The sequence below is a fragment of the Myotis myotis genome, unplaced genomic scaffold (assembly GCF_014108235.1).
Source record: "Myotis myotis isolate mMyoMyo1 unplaced genomic scaffold, mMyoMyo1.p scaffold_m19_p_1, whole genome shotgun sequence".
Taxonomy (NCBI): domain Eukaryota; kingdom Metazoa; phylum Chordata; class Mammalia; order Chiroptera; family Vespertilionidae; genus Myotis; species Myotis myotis.
The window spans coordinates 23,194,196-23,212,648 of NW_023416313.1; the positions used below are offsets into that span (position 1 = coordinate 23,194,196).

At 44.7% G+C, this 18,453-nt stretch overlaps 1 protein-coding gene across 5 annotated transcripts in view; it reads left to right on the forward strand.

The window, feature by feature from the left end:
- The first annotated feature begins 277 nt into the window (after nucleotides 1–277).
- Nucleotides 278–18,453, forward strand: part of TBC1D1 (TBC1 domain family member 1) — a 208,025-nt gene continuing 189,849 nt past the window's right edge. For 2 of the 5 annotated variants that reach the window (XM_036331240.1, XM_036331269.1), the window contains exon 1: nucleotides 13,916–14,332. In XM_036331240.1, the coding sequence (XP_036187133.1) occupies nucleotides 13,916–14,332 (417 nt within the window). Of the gene's footprint in view, nucleotides 422–13,826; nucleotides 14,333–18,453 lie in introns of those variants that run through there. The other 3 variants (XM_036331236.1, XM_036331249.1, XM_036331259.1) reach the window with 3 other exon arrangements.

Genomic DNA, 18,453 nt, shown 5'->3' on the forward strand with positions numbered 1-18,453 from the left:
CACACGGCGCAGCGTGGAGGGGGGCGCCGCGTCCCCCTCGCAGGTCCCGGGGGACCGAGTCGGGAGATCCCGGCTCCCGCCCGCCCCTCGCCTCCCCCGCGCTCGCCCAGCCGGGGAGGAGGAAACGCGAGCCGCGCGCAGACACCTCCTCCTCCTCCTCCTCCTCCTGCTCCTGCTCAGCCTCCGCTGCCGCCGCCGCCGCCGAGCCTGTTGCTGCCGCCGCCGCGGACGCCGGACCCGCTGGGTCCCCAGCCGGGTGAAGAGGCGGGAGCCGAGCCGGGGGCCCCTCCCGGCCCTGGCGGCTGGAAGCACGCTGCCAGGGGGCACGATGGACGCCCCGCGCGCCCAGGCCGTCCCCAAGCTGCCCCCCAGCACCTGAGCGCCCGGCCCGGCCCCGCGCCCTGAGCGCGCCGCCGCACAGGTAGGCGCCTTCTCCGGCCGCTTCCGAGCCACGCGGCTGGTTCCTCCCGGGGCATCCCGGCCGCACCCCACCCCCGGCCCCAGAGCTCCCCGGCCCGCGGAGGAGCCGGATTCGGGCAGCCCAGGGGCGATTCTGCGGCGCAGGAAACCCGGGGGCTCTCGGGGGAGGAAGTTCATTGCCACCTCCTTGCCCGCTCCTTGGACCAAAATGAAACCTTCTAGTTCTTAAGGACCCAGAAGCTCGGAGAGCCTCCCTCCTTCTGTCCTCCCCACTCCTGCTCTAAGGTCCTCGCATCTCCCTCCTTCCCCTCCCGCCAAATATCTCTATGGCTACTGCGCTTGTAAGGCGACCAGGTTGGGGGATGGTCGGTTGGAGTAATCCCATGCCACCCTTTGAAAGTTCAGGGTACTTCGCAGTAGTAACTTTGGCAGCTGCCCCAGTGCGCTCAACATTTCTTCCTATGGGCACATCCTGGACCCGTCATTTCGAAACCCTGCTTAATTGTTTCTTGCTGTTTCCTGATTGGTCTGTGATTATGGGACCCCCTTCAAACTTCGGGACACGTTGTTGCGTTTACTTTAAAAAAAAAGAGGAGTCTTTTTCTTTGGAATCCACCTAGAGGCGGCTTTCCCCGTTGTAAGTTCATTGATAATAGCTTATTCTCTGCAAGTCGCTTAGAAAGGGAAAAAAAAATTGAAAGTGATTAACTGTTCCACTAAACAGTTTTTAGAGTGCCCTACATTAATGGACAGGTATTCACTTCACGTAGATCTCATTCCTCCTTTTGGATCATTTAATTGATTAATATAATCAGAAAGAGCATTTTAAAATGACCTGGTTTGTACCGGTCACACCCAAGCAACTCAGCTACCTCTACAAGTCCAAACTTCTAAACTTTTTGCACTGGACTTAAGCTGAGCTGCAGCGGCCTTGATGAAAAGCCCTTTTTTAGGAAAGCAGAAATTCATTCTCTTCCCCAGATTCCAGATGGGATGGGTTGGAGTTGGAGAATGGCCACCTGTGGGTGCTGTTGTGTGTTGAGAACCTGCTCTGGGTGGGAGGGGTTGGGTGGAAGAATGAACGGGCGCTGTCTCAGGAGGCTGGGAATCCTCCTTGCTGGACTAGATGCTTCTGAACAATTCCTGCTCTCTCTCTCTCTCTCTCTTGGGTTAGGGAGCCCTGGGGCAGGTGGGTCCTGGAGTTGAGCTGGCTACTCTTGTGGGGGAGGAGCTTCTTTCTCCCTGGGAACCTTGGAGACATTCGGGAATAAGGACATTGTATGAAAAAGTTTGTCAACAGAAAAGGGTTGACGACTATTGTTAACAGGTGTTTTGCATCTGTTGGGAATGGAATGCCATTACAGTGTCAAATCTATTTTTTTTTTCTAATCAAGTTATAGGGAAATAAGACTCAGAAGTGCTTTCTCACCAGATTTATCTATAAGTAACTGACAAAACGAGCTACCGGGTAGGGAGCACAGCTGTGAGTTAAAGGATGAAATGTTGAGGGGACATTTTCTTTTTTTTTTAAAGTTTTTTTTATTGATTTTTTTTTGGGGGGGGGGGAGAGAGAGAAAGGCAGGGAGAGGGAGAGAGAGAGAAGCATCCATGTGAGAGTGAAGTTATCAGTTGGCTGCCTCCTGCATGACCCCTACTGGGATTGAGCCCACAATCAGGGCATGTGCCCTGACTGGGAATTGAACTGGCAACCCTTCTGTGCACCAGATGACACCCAGCCAATCAGGTGATAATGAAAATAAATGCCTTTATGTGGATTTGTCTAGCTGTTTGCAAACCAGTAAAATAGGAGGAAAATTCATTGATTTTATAAATTATTAATTTAAAAAGTAAAGTTTTGCAAATAGGACTGTGACATAGTCGACCATTATCTTTCCCACAGAGCACTCTGGGGATTTCCCCTTTCACTATGATAACGTTTCTGGTTGGGTGCCATCATGTCAGTGCTGCCATTTATCCCATTATGACATTGTTTGTCATAGTACCAGAGGAGGATGAGAAAGAAGGGCAACTCTGAAGAAACATAGCTTGCCCCTTCTCCCTTGTTACCCAGCTATTGACAATCTCAGTCTCCTAATTCCCTAGAAAACAGCCTTTGCCTGGCCAGCGTAGCTCAGTGATTGAGCTTTGACTAATGAACCAGGAGGTCACGGTTCGATTTCGGTCAGGGTACATGCCTGGGTTGCGGGCTTGATCCCCAGTGGAGGGCGGGGGTGCAAGAGGCAGCCGATCAATGATTGTCTTTCATCATTGATGTTTCTCTCTCTCTCTCTCTCTCTCTCTCTCTCTCTCTCTCTCTCTCTCTCTCTCTTCCTCTCTGAAATCAATAAAAAGATGTATTAAAAAAAAACAAAAAACAAAAAACAGCCTTTATCAGAAGGGCTGCAGTGGCAATCAGATGTACCCCCAAGGGGAGCCAGGTACGGGGAGTCAGTTCCTTTCATGCCAGACCTTCTTGGATGTACTGCTGGGAAGCAGCCAGGAGTGCTGTCCTAAGCAGCATGGAGCTTCCCTAGTTCCCATTCACACCTGCATCTCCAGTCACTATGGTGCCTGGAGTAGGGCTGCATGCTTGAGAGGGTTTTGTTTTTGAATATGTTTTAATTTTATGTCACAAAATGACAACTCCCTCAAACAGATTTTACTCCCTTCATAGCATTTCTCTGAAGGTCCCTAGTTTCCACTCTTCAGATTCCTCAGACCACCTAACATGTGTATCAGCCCCCTTGGGGGCTTCTGTCTGCTTGTGTGTGGGTGCCTTGGCATAATTTGCTTTGCCCTTTTCCTTACCTTCTCAAGTGTAATGGCTGTGTGAGTTCCAGAATGTGATATGTTTCTCAGGCCTTCTCTTTTCTTGATCATTAAAAGCTGGAGAAACAGAATCTGTTCATTAAAAATGACCGTGAGTGCACTGAGCAGAGTGTTGGTGATGGCAAAGGGTTACCTTACAATTGCCTTTGCTGACTTTTATCTTCATTTCTTCCTTCCCAGCTCCACACACACATAAAAATATTTTAAAACCAGATTCTTCACAAAAGACAGGAAGGTTTCCATTTTCAAGGTTTTGACATTTTCAAGCCGAGATTTCCATTGGATGGATTCTTAGATATAAGGGCAGTGTGTCCCTTTTCAGGTTTCAAATGTTCAGCAAAAGATCAGTCATATTTGGGCCATGCGAAGCAGTCTCGGCACTGAGGCCTCAGTGAAGCTGTGCAGAATTCAGAGAGCCTGCTCAGCACCAGCCAACAGACAGGCATTTAGGCTTGAGTGTGCCTGTTTCCTTGTGACAAGCAGCAGCTCTTTTTCTCTTAAAAAAAGAATATACATATCTGCCAATACATTATGTATGATCAGTGATCCTACACTGCCAAAATAGGTAAGCATTATGGGTTCATCGTCAAACTTAATTCATCTATGTGACATTCTTAGAACAGTGCCCGGTACATAGTAATACTCAAATATTACTTACTGCTATTATTTAATTGTTTATTTTATATTTTTAGAGTATAACTTTGACATTAGATTTGGATTACTGAGGCCAAGAAAGATTTGGGTAGAAAACAACCCAGCTAATCCACTAGAAAGAGGAATTTTAGAGTTATTCCCTTCTAGAGATATTCTTATATCTCAAAGAATAGAAATTTGGGCATAAGACAGGTCTGGATTCAAATCCTGCCTTCCCCATTTACTAGTACAAGCCAGGGGACCCTTAGGTAAAATGGGGGTGATAAAACATGCTTCTCAGAGTTGTAAGACTACATATAGTATACGTAATATCCTAAAAGAGGCAATTAATCAATCTAGCAAAATAGTTAAGCCCAAATACAAACTCTGCCGAAGGACCAGGGTTCAAAACCTGGTTGGCCATTTGCTACTAGTATGACTATGAGCAAGTGACTTCAGTTCTCTGTGCAGCAATTTCCTTCTCATTTTTCTTCTTTAAATTGGAGCTGATAATGATAGTATTTCATAATAGTCCTTATTCCAGTGTGGTAATAATAATCTTTATTGTCCAAGGTGGTTGTGAAAGCTAAGTTGGATAATAGACACAAAAGTGCTATTATATGTTAACAATTATTACTAATAGAGGAATGGATAAAGATGTGCTACATATATACAATGGACTATTACTCAGCCATTAAAGATGAAATCTAGCCATTTGTGACAGCATGGGTGGACCTAGAGGGTATTATGCTAAGTGAAATATAGACAAAGACAAATAGTATATGATTTCACTTATATGTGGAATCTAAAAATGAACAAACAAAACAGAAACAAACTCATAAATACAGAGAACATTTTTAAAATATATTTTTATTGATTTCAGAGAGGAAGGGAAAGGGAGAGAGAGATAGAAACATCAATGATGAGAGAGAATCACTGATCGTCTGCCTTCTGCATGCCCCCTACTGGGGATCAAGCCCGAAACCCGAGTATTTGCCCTTGACTGTGGGGAAGTATGGGACTTCGTTGGAAAGTCTGTAAGGAGGATTTTCTAAAGGTCAGAGGCCCCTGGGGGACCTTGCTGAAGGCAGCAGATTTTGCCTTGACTTTTCCAAACAAGTCTGAGTCCTTGAGTGTTTTATTAGAATTTTAATGTTTAGATTTCAAAATGTGCTTGTTTGAAAGACATTACAGATGCAGGTGTCTTCTCAAGGATGCTTACCCTGTTGATTGTATTTAGAGGTTAATTTTAGTTCAAGCTGTTGTTACAATAAAAGCCTAACGAGGCAGGCAATCGAGGCTTTTTTGGCTTCTTATGCCAACCAGTCCCTTAGCCTCTTTTTCACAGAAATGTGTGTCAAAGTAATCATTCATTCGTCATTCAGGGTCTGCCAGCCAGCCCCAGCACTTGATTGGAATTGAACCCGGGACCCTTCAGTCTGCAGGCCGACATTCTATCCACTGAGCCAAACTGGGTTGGGCTGGAGAACATTTTAACAGTTGCCTGAAGAGAAGGGGGTTGGGGAATACGTTTAAAAAGTGAAGGCACTAAAAAGTACAAATTGGTGGTTCAGAATAGTCATGGGGATGTAAAGTAAGCATAGGGAATATAGTCAATAATGTAATAACTTATTGGGATGATCACTTTGTAAGTGTATACATGCTTGATCACTATGTTGAACACCTGAAACTAATATAATATTGTGTGTCAACTGTAACTGAAAAATTAAAAATAATTAATACTAAAAAAATATTCAGGGTGTCCCCCCCAAAAAATAAATATATGTATATATACATACTTTGAATAATTAATTTCAATGGGCTAAATATGAAAAGAAAGAAACATCAGTTGAACTATCAGCTGTTCAAGTGTGCATACATTTTTGGGAGAACAGCCTGTATATTACTATTCCTTTTAGGAGAATAAATAACTTAAAGCAGCTATGCCAGGAGGGAGGGTTATACATAATCCCAGCTAGGACCCCACCCACCACCCCTTTATCCTGTGCAATACAGTAGAAGAGAATACAAGAAGTGAAAGTGTAAGGACTAGCCTTAAATTGGCTCTGTTTTACATAAGAAGGAAATAAATAAAACATCATTTCTTATGTGTCAAATTAGGCTCACACTGGTGCGGGAGCATTCTTTTTTTAAAAAAATTTTTATTGTTGGGATTATTACAGATGTCCCTCTTTTTACCCCCCATCGTTCCCTTCCACTCCAGGCCTTCACCACCCTACTGCCTACTGTTTGTGTCCATAGGTAATGCATGTATGCATATAAGATCGTTGTTTAATCTCTTCCCTCCCCCTCACCCCTCTTCTGTCTGAGAATCATCAGTCTGTTCCATTTCCATTCCTCTGATTCTATTTTATTCTGTCCATTAGATTTCTTATTTGTTTATTTTGATTTTTAGATTTAATTGTGGATAGGTATGCATTTGTTGCCATTTTGGTGTTCATATTTTTTATCTTTTCCTCCTTCTTCCTCTTTTTAAAGAATACCCTTCAACATTTCATATAATACTGGCTTGGTGGTGATGAATTCCTTTATCTTTTTCTTGTCTTTATTATTCTTTATTATTATTATTCTTTATTTCAGTCAGTGTATGCTTAATTTCTGACTGGGCCTTTTCCATTTTTTTTTTTTTTGGATGTTTCTAGAAGATTCTTGAGTAACCTTATAACCTTCGTTTTGAACTCTATATCCAATAGTTTGTTTTCTTCCATTTCTTTCATTTGTGACATGTTTCTTTGTCTCTGCATTTTGGTTGCTTCCCTGTATTTGTTTCTATGTATTGGGTAGAGCTGCTATGTCTTCTTGAGTTGGTAGAGTGGCCTTGTGTAGAAGGTGTCTTATAGGGCCCCGTGGCTCAGCCTTCCCAGTCACTTGAGCTGGGAACTCTAGGTGCACCCCTTTGTGGTGGGCTGTGAGCACAGTCTTGTTGTAGTTGAGACTTGATTGCTGTTGGTGTCACTGGGAGGAACTGACCTCCAAGCCAATTGACTGTGAGGACCGGATTCGATTACAGTGGGAGAGCTGTTTGCTGCGTAGGAGACACCTTATGGGGCAGGACTTGCTTCAGTGGGGTTTTGGTGCTCACTGAGTCTGCCCCTTGAGTGTTGCTTATGGATGTGAAGAGTTGTAATCTGGTATGGTCTGACACTGACCACTGGGTACACTATCTCTTGGGTCTCCAGGGAGGTGCAAAGTCAGCCACTGCCTTGGGCCACCCAGCAGGAGCTACAGGGAGATCTGAAGATTCCTCCTCTTTGTACAGTGGGGCCTTGACTTACCAGTGTCCCGACTAACGACTAACGAGTTTTTTGAGATACCAGCTGTCTCTCGGCAGGTTTTTTGCATTGAGTTGATAGAGTAATTTGAGTTAACGAGCTCCTTAACGAGCTCCTTAACGAGTCGGTCTCGGAACGAATGAAACTCCTAAGTCAAGGCCCCCCTGTATTGGGTTTGGAAGTGCCCAGATGAGTCCCAGCTATGAAGCAAGGCAGGCTGGTGCTGGTGCCAGGTCTTGGGCCTTTTATAGATAGGTTTGGGGCTCCCTGACTCAGCTGCAGCTTGTTTGATTTTAGCCTGAGCAAAGACAGGCCATTTATATGCAAAGCAGATCCAAGCAGCTTGGGTAGGATTGTAAATTGGATGAGGCGGGCTCTTAGGGAATCACAAGGGCGGAGCAAACAGAAGTGGCTGTCAGTCAGCCCTGCAACCGGAGGTCCCAGCATAGGAAACATGATCCATGCCAGCACCTCCGTCTGGGAGAAAGCCATCCCAATACGAGTTCCTGCCCCGATGCCAGACAATCCAGTTCCTCCTCTTATGTGTCTGTGTCCCACCCCCCGCCTCAAAATATCTCTGTGGTGCTGGAACTCAGAGCAAGCAGGACCTTGTAAGTTCAGTTCATGGTGCCAGCCTTTTAGGAGGAACAGCTGGGTCTCCAGCAGCCTCTGTGTCACTGAGCTCCAATGCACACTGGTTTTTACAGCCTGTAGTTCTTACTGCCCATAGGGACTTTTTTTCCCAGCTCTGGGACCTGGGCTGGTGTGGGGCTGGGACCCCTTGCTCCTTCAGGTGGCCTCTGCAGAGACGATCTCCCTCCCAATTAAAAAAGCAGCACACGTGGGTGCTAGGCCTGTTCGGTGCCTCCTACCAGTCTGTGTGCTTTCTTCTTTACTTCCCTAGTTGTAGGAATTCCATTCAGCCAGCTTTCCAGTGGTTCTGGGTAATGGTTGTTCTGTATTTTAGTTGTAATTTTGATGTGGTTGTGGGAGGCAGCGATTACCTACGCTGCCATCTTTAGACAGTCATGGAGCATTCTTGATGTTGGAAAGATTGGAAGCCCTGGCTCCAGGAGCTCTGTATGATGGTGAAATAGACAACTGCTCCAAAGGGACCAGAGGGTGATTCTGGGGTGAGCAACACACTGTTCTGATTGGGTGGCGTGCTATGTAAAAATGGACAGATAGTTTAGCCAAGCCAGTGGTTTTAGAATAGACTATTCAGGTGGCAGAATAATTCTGTTCAGCCACATGACCGACCGCTCTGTCTGGGTTAAACAACTGAAAAATTAGCCACTGCTTTGCCAGGAGCAGGGGCGGGGGCTGGGTGGGGAGAATGAGTGGCCATCTGGGGACACCCTGTCCCAGCCTGGAGCTAGAAGCTTCCAACACACCTCCTTTTATTCTTTCTTCCCCTCCTCCCAGCAGTTCCGAGGAGGTGAGGGCGAAACCTGCAGAGGCAGCAGCATCCTCAGCCACTGGAAAGCCCCCATCCTACTCCCTGTGGTTTGCTGGCAAGGAGTGGATGGGGGGCTGGGAAGAGAGGGGGTTCCCAATAGCGGCTTTCTCCTAACCCCCACCATCACTTCTCTGGCTTCCTCATCAGTCAACCCCATCTTTCCTTCATGTACCTCCTCCACATTTATGTTCTTGACAGGAAGATGGGAGTAGCTTCCCATCCCACACGATGCTGAGGACATTTGGTATCATACGTTATGAAATTAGATTCACCAGATTTTAGAGATAGAAGAAAACTTGGAGATGATCCTGTTCCATTATCTTATTGTGTTGAGCCGGCATGGCCATGGGTGAGCCTGAACTCAGGCCCCTGTTCCCCATACTCAGCCCCACGTTGGGCGCCATGTGCCGAGCCGGCATGGCCTTGGGTGAACCTGAGAGGGGACAGTGAAGGATTTAGAAAAGACAGACAAGAGAAGAAAGCTGGGTCTAGGTGGGACACTGCTCTCTCTGATGGAGAGACAGTGCCATAGCCTGAAAGCTGAGTCTTTATTTTATAGCCAGATTCCACGAGGCAAAGTAAGGGCATGGTTTCAATGTTCTCATGGGTTTCAACTCTACTCAATTACATACACCAGATCAAACTTTGTTTACTTGCTGCACCTCCCACAGCCCATATCACTTAGCCATGTGGGACCACAGGTTTGGACCATAAGGTCAAGCTTACAACGTTAGCCTTTGGCTATAATTGTGTTGGGACTTACATGTGGCTGTACCACAAGAGGATCGTGCCCTCTCATTAGTCCCAGGCTTGAACCTGTCCAAACGCTGTAGCCGCTCTCCACACTTACAAGAATAAACTTGAACTTTGGAGAAGTTAAGTAACTTGCTTTCTTAACTGCACACTTGAAATTGTTTTCTTGAAGAAACTGAGGTTCTTTGCAGCACTTGGAAGGGAGTCAGGGACTTGGATTGTCCTAATTCTGCCACCAAAGTTGGACAAGCCACTTACTGTCCAGAACCCAGTTTCCTCATTTCAAATATGAGGGGGATTTCTGAATGGCTTAAAAGGACCCCTCTAGCTTTAAAATGGTGTGATTCTAAGTGCAGGCTTCCTGGAATATGTTTAGCAGGATCCACTAACAAGATTATTGAAGTTGTTTTAATGAAAGCATCTCTGTGTTTCGGATAACTACCATGTTTATGGACTGTGGTAGGTAGGAGTTGCGTGGAATACAGACGGTCTCTGTAAATGATGGGGCGTGTACACACAGGAATATAACGAGCTCACTAGGATAGCAGATCATACTGAGGGTATGAGGCACGAGAGGCCTCTTGGAATAGGTGGAACCTGAGGCTTAAAGGTCAGAGGTTGTGTGCAAATGATGTGGATCGAGATGGTTTAAAACAGTAATCTAATGGTTTGTTAGTATTTTTTGAATAGTTCATCTGTTTCATGGTACTTTTTATTGAAAAGTAATACAAACAGTTATCTAGTGTGTTACCATGAATCTTATATCAGCAAAGTCTGAATTGCTTATAAATAATTATGACTGTGTGTGAGATAGAACTTATTTGATAGTTTGTAAACAGTATGAAGGCCCAGTACACTTTTTATAGACATACTAAGAATGTGCCCCAGCTTGTTAAAAAGTGAAGACTTTAGGCCAGGGTGGGGGACCTTTTTTCTGCCAAAGGTCATCTGGATATTTATAACATCATTCGAGGGCCATACAAAATTATCATCTTAAAAATTAGCCTGCTGTATTTGGTCAAACATTTAACTAACTCACCCCTAAGGTCCTGGCAGGGCCAGAGCAAATGATTTTGCACCCCTGCTTAGGCCATCAAATACTAGTACTTTAGTCAATGGAATGGCAGAACTGATTAATGACTAATTATTTACCAAATGACTTAAATTACTAAATTCGGTGCTTTTTTTGCATTAAGTACAGAAAACTAAATAAGAAAACTAAAAGTAATTCTGAGATGCTGTTGCCATCATATTAATCACTGCTTCAGTTACATTGATTGACAGTCCTAGAATTGACAAATTCTAGTACTTCTTTAATCATGTCTTGGGATTAGCAGTTGTCAGCAGTTGAACTTGAAACAGATTCAGTTACCGGAGTGGACACTGACCCAGACATTTAATGCTACTTTCACCTGTAGCTTAGAGAGAGGAAAAAGGCAGGAGAAACCACTATTTATGGGGTCATGTGAGCTTCAAGTCTGTCCTCATCATTAAGAGAAGCTATAATTTAAAGGAAAAGAGACAGGGAATACACCTTCATGAAATGTGCTGTTGCTCTGTGCCTCAGACCCAGGAGCCTCATGTCTCCTACCAGGAGGCTAACTGTGGCAGGCTAACTGTTAAAATCTCAGAGCCTTTACAGTTTGTGGCAGGAGTTGTGTTCCCGGGAGGGAGGAACAGTATGCACTATGGCACAGCGGCATGAGAAATCACATCTCGTATGGGGAACCATAACTAGTTCTCTATCTTCAGAGCCAAAAGGTGCATGAAGGAGGGTGCTTGAGGGGAGCATATAGTTGGGCCATATTCCAAAGAGACCTTATATACCATGTAGAAGACTTCAGATGTTATGGGGCAATTATTAAGAAATTATTAGCAGAGGGGTGACATGATCAATTTTGTGTGTTTGTTAAATTACTCTAGGAAATATGTGAAGGAGGGATTGAAGGTTGGGGCTCTTTTACCCCAGTTGAGAAAAGATAAGACATATTTAAATATGTCTTAGAAGTAGTGGTAAGATGAAGAAGGAATCTGAATGATTCATCTTAGTCTATAACAGCATACCATAGACTGGGTGGTTTATAAACAACAGAAATTTATTTCTCACAGTTCTGGAGGCTGGGAAGTTCAAGATCAAGGTGCTGGAAGATTCGGTGTCTGGTGATGGCCCACTTCCTGGTTCATGCCATCTTTTTCTGCACCCTCACTTGGTGGAAGGGACAAAAGAGCTGTCTGGGTCTCTTATAAGGGCACTAATTCCATTCATGGGAGTTCTGCCCTCATGATCTAATGACTCTAGAAAGGCCCAACCTCCTAAAATCAGCACATTGAAAATTAGGATTTCAACATATGAGTTTGGGGAGAGGGGATATCAACGACTCCTTGGCTGTGGCTTAGCCAATAACATAAACATTGATGCTGGTCACAGAGATATAACTTATAGGAAGGAAGAGAAGTTTTGGGAAGTGGAAAGGAGAGAGGTGAGACTGAGTTAGTTTTAAAATAACTAAGTTGAGACTGAGGTGCCTATAGGCTATCCAGATAGAACTATTTAATGGCTTGTACGGATTTGGAATTCTTTGAGGTTCAATGGGAGATGAACACTGGGAATCCTCAGGGTGTGTGTGGTAGATGCATTTTTGTGCAGCACTCAAGAGGAGGGATTGAGAATGAGGTGTGGACTCTCGCGTCACCTGTGACAAATGACTCAAGCTCTCTAGGCCTCAGTTTCCTAGGCCATAAAAAGTGGCAAGAATAGTAGTCTCTCACTGAGACTAGGGTTGGAGGTGAAGGGTGTTATGAAGATGAAATAACACATGCAGAGTGCCGGTACTTAATAAAAGTAAGTTGTTAGCAGCAGCAGCAGGAGTATTGGAATGTGGTTGTCGAAACCGAGATATTAGGTGTCAACAACCAAGAGCATGCAGGTAGAATGAGGGGAACTGAGAAAGAAAGTCATCACAGAATCTGAAAAGAAGCAACCAGAAGAGGTTAAGATAGAGAACCACAAGTTTTAAGCAGGAAGGGGAGTGGTCAACATTGAGAAATTCATCAGAAAGGACAAGACAGTTAAGAACTAAAAAGTCCCCTTTGGATTTCACAACCAGAGCATGTGGGTGAACTTACCAGGAAAATTGTGCTTCTAGTCACAGTCCAGATATTGTGGATGGACAGTGGGAAGTGGAGACCTTGTAGATTTTATCTTGAAGAAATTTGTGTAGAGAAGGAAGAGTTGTGTCTGGGGGAGATTTGAGGTCAAGGGGAAATACCTTTATTTTTAGGATGGAAGAGTCTTCATTCACTACTTTAAAATATTTATTGAACCTATTCTGAGTCAGGCGTGTGCCAGGCACCAGGGATAGAATGGTGGATCAGACAGACGTGACCCCTGTCTTTATCGAGTTCCTCCTCAGCATGTGTATACATGCTCAGGAAATACATGGGAGAATGACTATCCAGGGGCAAATGAGTAGAGAATAGGGCTTGAGGTGCTGTAGACCAATCAGCTCTGAACAGAAGGGTTTCATTATCCAATGGAACAAGCAGATGTTAGGATGTTTCAGATATGGTTGCTGAAAATCACCCATATCGAAGTTGAAGGTTTGAGTCTGGTAGAAGCCACATCCTCTACTGATAAGGACGGGAATGGGGTGATGGCTTACATGAATGAAACAAAACGATATTTATGACAGTGTTTGGAACATAATGGGCACCAAGTACCTGTTAAAAGAATTTGAGTTTGTGATTCAAAATCTCTGAAGTATGCCAGGGAGAGACTTTTAAACTTCAAGTGGTATCATAAGCAATAGATAAGGTGTTAAAACCGGTCTGGTTCAGCAGACTATGATAATGAATAGCTGATATTTTTTTCTTTTGTGAGGGGTGGGGGTGAGTTACTAGTACTGAATATGATTATCTTAAAAAAACTCCTTGAAGCATATGTTAAATAACATGACAGGGTTTCAGGCTGTCCTGGGAGCGTTATGTTGTTTTTCATAGTGCCTGCCTTTGTGGGCTCTGTGAAGCTTAACTTTAATAGGAGTTTCCCGGTGGGATCTTTGTAACCCGCTGTCAGTGTGACATTTATGGCATATTCAGATTTTATATGAAATGCAATTTCAAGAATGCTCTTTCTCTGCAGAGCAGTGTATTTGAACGAATATCCATTTCTTCCTATGTTTGGGGTTCAGGCTTTTAAAACTGAATTTATTGGGTGACATTGGTTAATAAAATTATGTAGGTTTGAGGTGTACAATTCTATATAATACATCAACTGTATATTGTTTTGTGTGTTCACCAGTCCATGTTGGGTTTCAGACTTTTAAGTTCTTCTGAAATAATAATCCTTTGAAAGGGTAATATGCAAATTAATCGTCACTCTGTCACAAAGATGGCGGTGCCCATAAAATTAAATTCAAATGCCTCTGTGTCTCCCCCAGGCTTCTGCACCAGGAGAGGTCAAATAGGTTGCTGGGTTACCATTGAGGAGCGTGGGAAGGTGTTGCTGAGTTTCCAGACCTTTCCCAAAATGGAACCAATCACATTCACGGCGAGGAAGCATCCGTTCCCTAACGAGGCCTGGGTGGCCTTCGGCCTCCAGCTGGTGGGCTCCTTGCCTGTGCATTCCCTGACCACCATGCCCATGCTACCCTGGGTCGTGGCAGAGGTGCGCCGGCTCAGCGGGCAGTCCTCCAAAAAGGAACCCAGTACCAAGCAAGTCCGGCTTTGCGTCTCGCCCTCTGGACTGCGATGTGAACCGGAGCCAGAGAAGACTCAGCAGTGGGATCCACTGATCTGTTCCAGCATCTTCGAGTGCAAGCCTCAGCACGCTCACAAACTGATCCACAACAGTCACGACCCGAGCTACTTTGCCTGTCTGATTAAGGACGATGCGGCCAGTAGGCGGAGTATCTGCTATGTGTTCAAAGCTGATGATCAAACAAAAGTAAGTGGAGGTGGGGATCAGAACGCTTAAGGTGTGGCAGGATGGCTTTTATTGTACGGGAGCCTAGACGTTTATTTTATGTATACCGGCATTCCAGATGATGCTGCAGTTATATGTGCATTATTTCACTGGAGTTTTGGTGTATGGGGATAGTTTCTTAATAGTATTGAAGAACACTTTATATCAGATGTTAGAAATGATACATTTATGAGGTAAAAAATGCAAAAGAGAAATCTGCCTAACCTTATCAATAAGAGCTGAACTTTTGGGATTGAGATCATTGAAGAAGTGTGTTCTAAAGCCGCGCTACTCAAACAAAAACGTGCCCCGTGAATTGCCTGGGATCCTGGTAAAGGGCAAACGCTGGTTCAGTAGGTCTGTGGCAACGCCTGAGACTCTGCATTTCTCACCCATGGCCAAGTGATGCTGGGCGGGCTGCTCTGCAGATTGGCTTTGAGTAGCAAAGTTCTAGATCAGTGAGCTCCCCATTTTTATGCTGTGAATAAAAATATATCCTATCTAATAAAAGGGTAATATGCAAATTAATCGTCACTCTGTCACAAAGATGGCGGTGCCCATAGCCACAAGATGGCGGCGCCCAGTCCTCTCAGCCCTGCCAGAGTCCCCCAGTCCTGGGGGAGGGGGGGAGCCGCTGAGAGTGGGCAGCGTGAGTGGCCTGGTGAAATGCTTGCTTTGTTGCCTCGAAGACGAGGCAAGCGTTCCACTCTGGCCGCAGAAGCCCTCTGGGCAGCGGGCATGGAGTGGCCAGGGTGGCGGGGGGGAATGCTTGCATCATTGCAGGCCAGGCTGAAGGAACCCCCCCACCCCTCTGTGCACAGATTCATGCACCGGACCTTTAGTCTACACTAATAAAAGAGAAAGATGCAAATTGACCATACTTTCATGAAGCCCACCAGCCAATCAGGAGTGAGTACACAAATTAACACAACAAAGATGGTGGGTTAATTTGCATATGCAGACACCAAGCGGCTGGGGGTGGGGCAGGACGCTCTGGGCCTCTGGGCAATGTGGGAAGGCAGAAAGGTGGCTCCGGCCGGAGCAAAGGCAATGCCGGCAGCCAGGGGAAGGAAGGCCCATTCTTGCACTAATCTTCGTGCATTGGGCCTCTAGTTTACTTATAAACTGTGTGAGAACATATTAGCCAGTTTCCCAAGGCATGATGCTCACTTAGGCAAGGACCACAAGGATAGTGGATATGAATCTTAAGTTTTGATACTTTCAGGGTGGGTGTTTTGTTGTCGTTGTTTTGTTTTGATTTTTTTTTTTTTTTTTTTTTTTGGCTAACTTCATGTCAGATCTGATTAGCTTGCTGTAGTTATATCTCATGGTGTGCCTGAGAAAAATGTTATATGAGAAATGGTAAAAACATTACCAGTTCTACTATTTTCCTGTTCATCTGTACTTCCATGGTTGTTGGCATGTTTTGCCGTTCTGCATGAGATTCGTTTCAAGCCCATCCTGTGGGGGTTATTTCAGAAAAAATTGAAAATATAATCCCTACAGCCACTTTCTCAGGTGGCCCAGGTCAGCTACAACTTGGTACAGACTCTGGAAAGCAAACAGGTGAGGGCCCCGGTGAACCGAGGAAAGCCGTGCGAGGACCCTGTGTGCTGTCTGCCACAGGCAACAGTGAGGGTGCCAGTCAATCCATGTGGTAACTGTCAGTGAATAGAAACAGCACTGCTCAGGGGTTCTCCCTGCACCCCATTGGGTGTTTTGCTTATCCTCCAGGATGCACAGAACTCATTGGGAAATTAACGTTTTTGGAGAGTAAGTAGATTTGTAGAAATTCACTTTTGTTTGATCGTTCCTTGGTTCTTTTACACATTCATTCAGTGATCACTGCTCCAGGTGCCATGGGAGAGGATATTAGTGGAGGCTAGAAGGAAGGCAGGTAAATGCCATGTGGCTGTGGTGTGATGGGGAAGACAGGGAATGGCGCCTAACACATCGGAATATAAGGAAGTGTTTCTGAAATAAAGGCTAATCTGGAGTTTGAACCCACTATTTTCCCCACGAAAGTGGATCTCTTCTTATTGTAAATCATTTCATGTTACCATCCATGCGGCATCCTGGTTCAGAGGTTCCTGGATTCCAGTTGTCCACCAAGAGTCAATGAATCAGGAGGCTTTGGCTAGAAATAAATGATGAAGATTTATTTAAGGTCTTAGGGCCTGCAAACCAGAAACACGACTAGGCAAGACCTACAGTGTTCTGCAGAAGAAAGAAAAGCAGGGGTTCTTACGGTAAAAAGTATGTTCTTGAGACGAATCAGTTCCGCATGCCTCGCCTCTGAATTGGTCTGCGATGCTAAGTCTTTATTTTATTTTTAAATATATTTTATTGATTTTTTACAGAGAGGAAGGGAGAGGGATAGAGAGTTAGAAACATCGATGAGAGAGAAACATCGATCAGCTGCCTCCTGCACACCCCAAACTGGGGATGTGCCTGCAACCCAGGTACATGCCCTTGACCGGAATTAAACCTGGGACCTTTCAGTCCACAGGCCGACGCTCTATCCACTGAGCCAAACCGGTTAGGGCTGCGATGCTACGTCTTTAGAGGACTGATGGCCTAGATACCCATGTCGGCAGGCTGAGTCCATGGACATGCTTTCCTAAGACCTTCAGGGGGCGATCAGAGGGGCGTCTGGAGGTTTGTGTCTTCAGGCATTGACACAGGACTGAAAAGTTCAAAAGTTTTAGTTTCCAGGAGTAGCAGCTTAACTGGAGTGACTCCATTTTATTTCATCACTCCGTTCTTTAGTCCTGTCTGCCACCTATAAACTGCGTGGCCTCAGGCACTGAGTCCATTTCCTCATCTGTAAACCGGGGATAATTATAGTCTCTAGCTCATAGAGTTGCCCCGAGGATTAAATGAGTAGAACAGGACCTGAAACTTACTAAGCATGTATGGCTCTAAAACAGTTTTCATCAAAGAAAGTTTTATTGGAAGCCAATTAGAGGCTAATTTAATTTCAAGTCCCCGGTCACAGAAAAAAGAGATCAAGATGAGTGTCTTCCGCTTTCAGGGTGAGATCCCGGTCATCTTTAAAAAATTAAGCAAGGTTTTCTAAACTAGACACTTACAAAACTGCATAAATAAACTTAATGGTTTCTGCTCTTTGGGCAAATTCCAGAATGAAGATTAGAGGATTGAACAGCCTGTGCTCCAGGCCAGCTCTGTGTAAAGACTGAGTTTCCTTGGGGAGAGTTTTTTTTGCACAGAATAGTTGTTCAGCACTTTACACTTTGGACTTTTTCCCAAGATATTTTAGAGCCATCTAAGAAGAGGCTTCTGGCCAGTCACTCAGACACCTGACAGGAAGAAGAGATTCATAACTCAATTTTGTAATTGAGGCTTCCAGTCTCGCCAAAAAGCAGAGAACTGACCTTACTCGACATATTCTAAAAAGCATGGTAGAAATATGAATTAGTTCTTTAGGTTATTTTTGGCTCGTATACAAAGTTTTGCAAATACACATTGTCAGTACTTGGAGTAATAAATTGCTGTCATCCTGCTCATTTTATAAAAGGGTAATTTGTAACATCGGCACTTCAATCAGTGCTTCTGTTGTTGGAAACGGAATATTACACCAAACTGGCCATGATTCTAACTGGTGCCATATTTCTTATGATCTTGGGCTATCCCTGGCACGGTATCTCGTAACAGAGGATTATCTGGTGTAGAAGCATGTTCACCTGTGTCATCATTTCTCTGGACTATTTGTAACATTTGCTCAGTGAAATAATTCTCCAGGTTAATACCTCTTTTAAATGGGTGAGGTCAGCATCAACTGTGTTTGCCAGAGGAGATATGTGCATCAACTGCCAGGGTCATGAGCACAAAACTACTGTTTGACAGGAAACTCATTGATTAGCTATAAATTAATTTACTGAGGAATGTCTAGGGAGAAGAGGCACATAAAGGAATAATTTCATAAGCACAGCATGAGATTATGTTTCCTACTGTATGTTCCATAGGACATACTCAAGGTGTTCTCCAGAGAAAGGCTTCCATGATCAAAATGCATTGGGGCAGCATCTCAGACTTTTTCATCTGAGGACCTCTTTCCACTCTTAGAAATTATTGAGGATCCC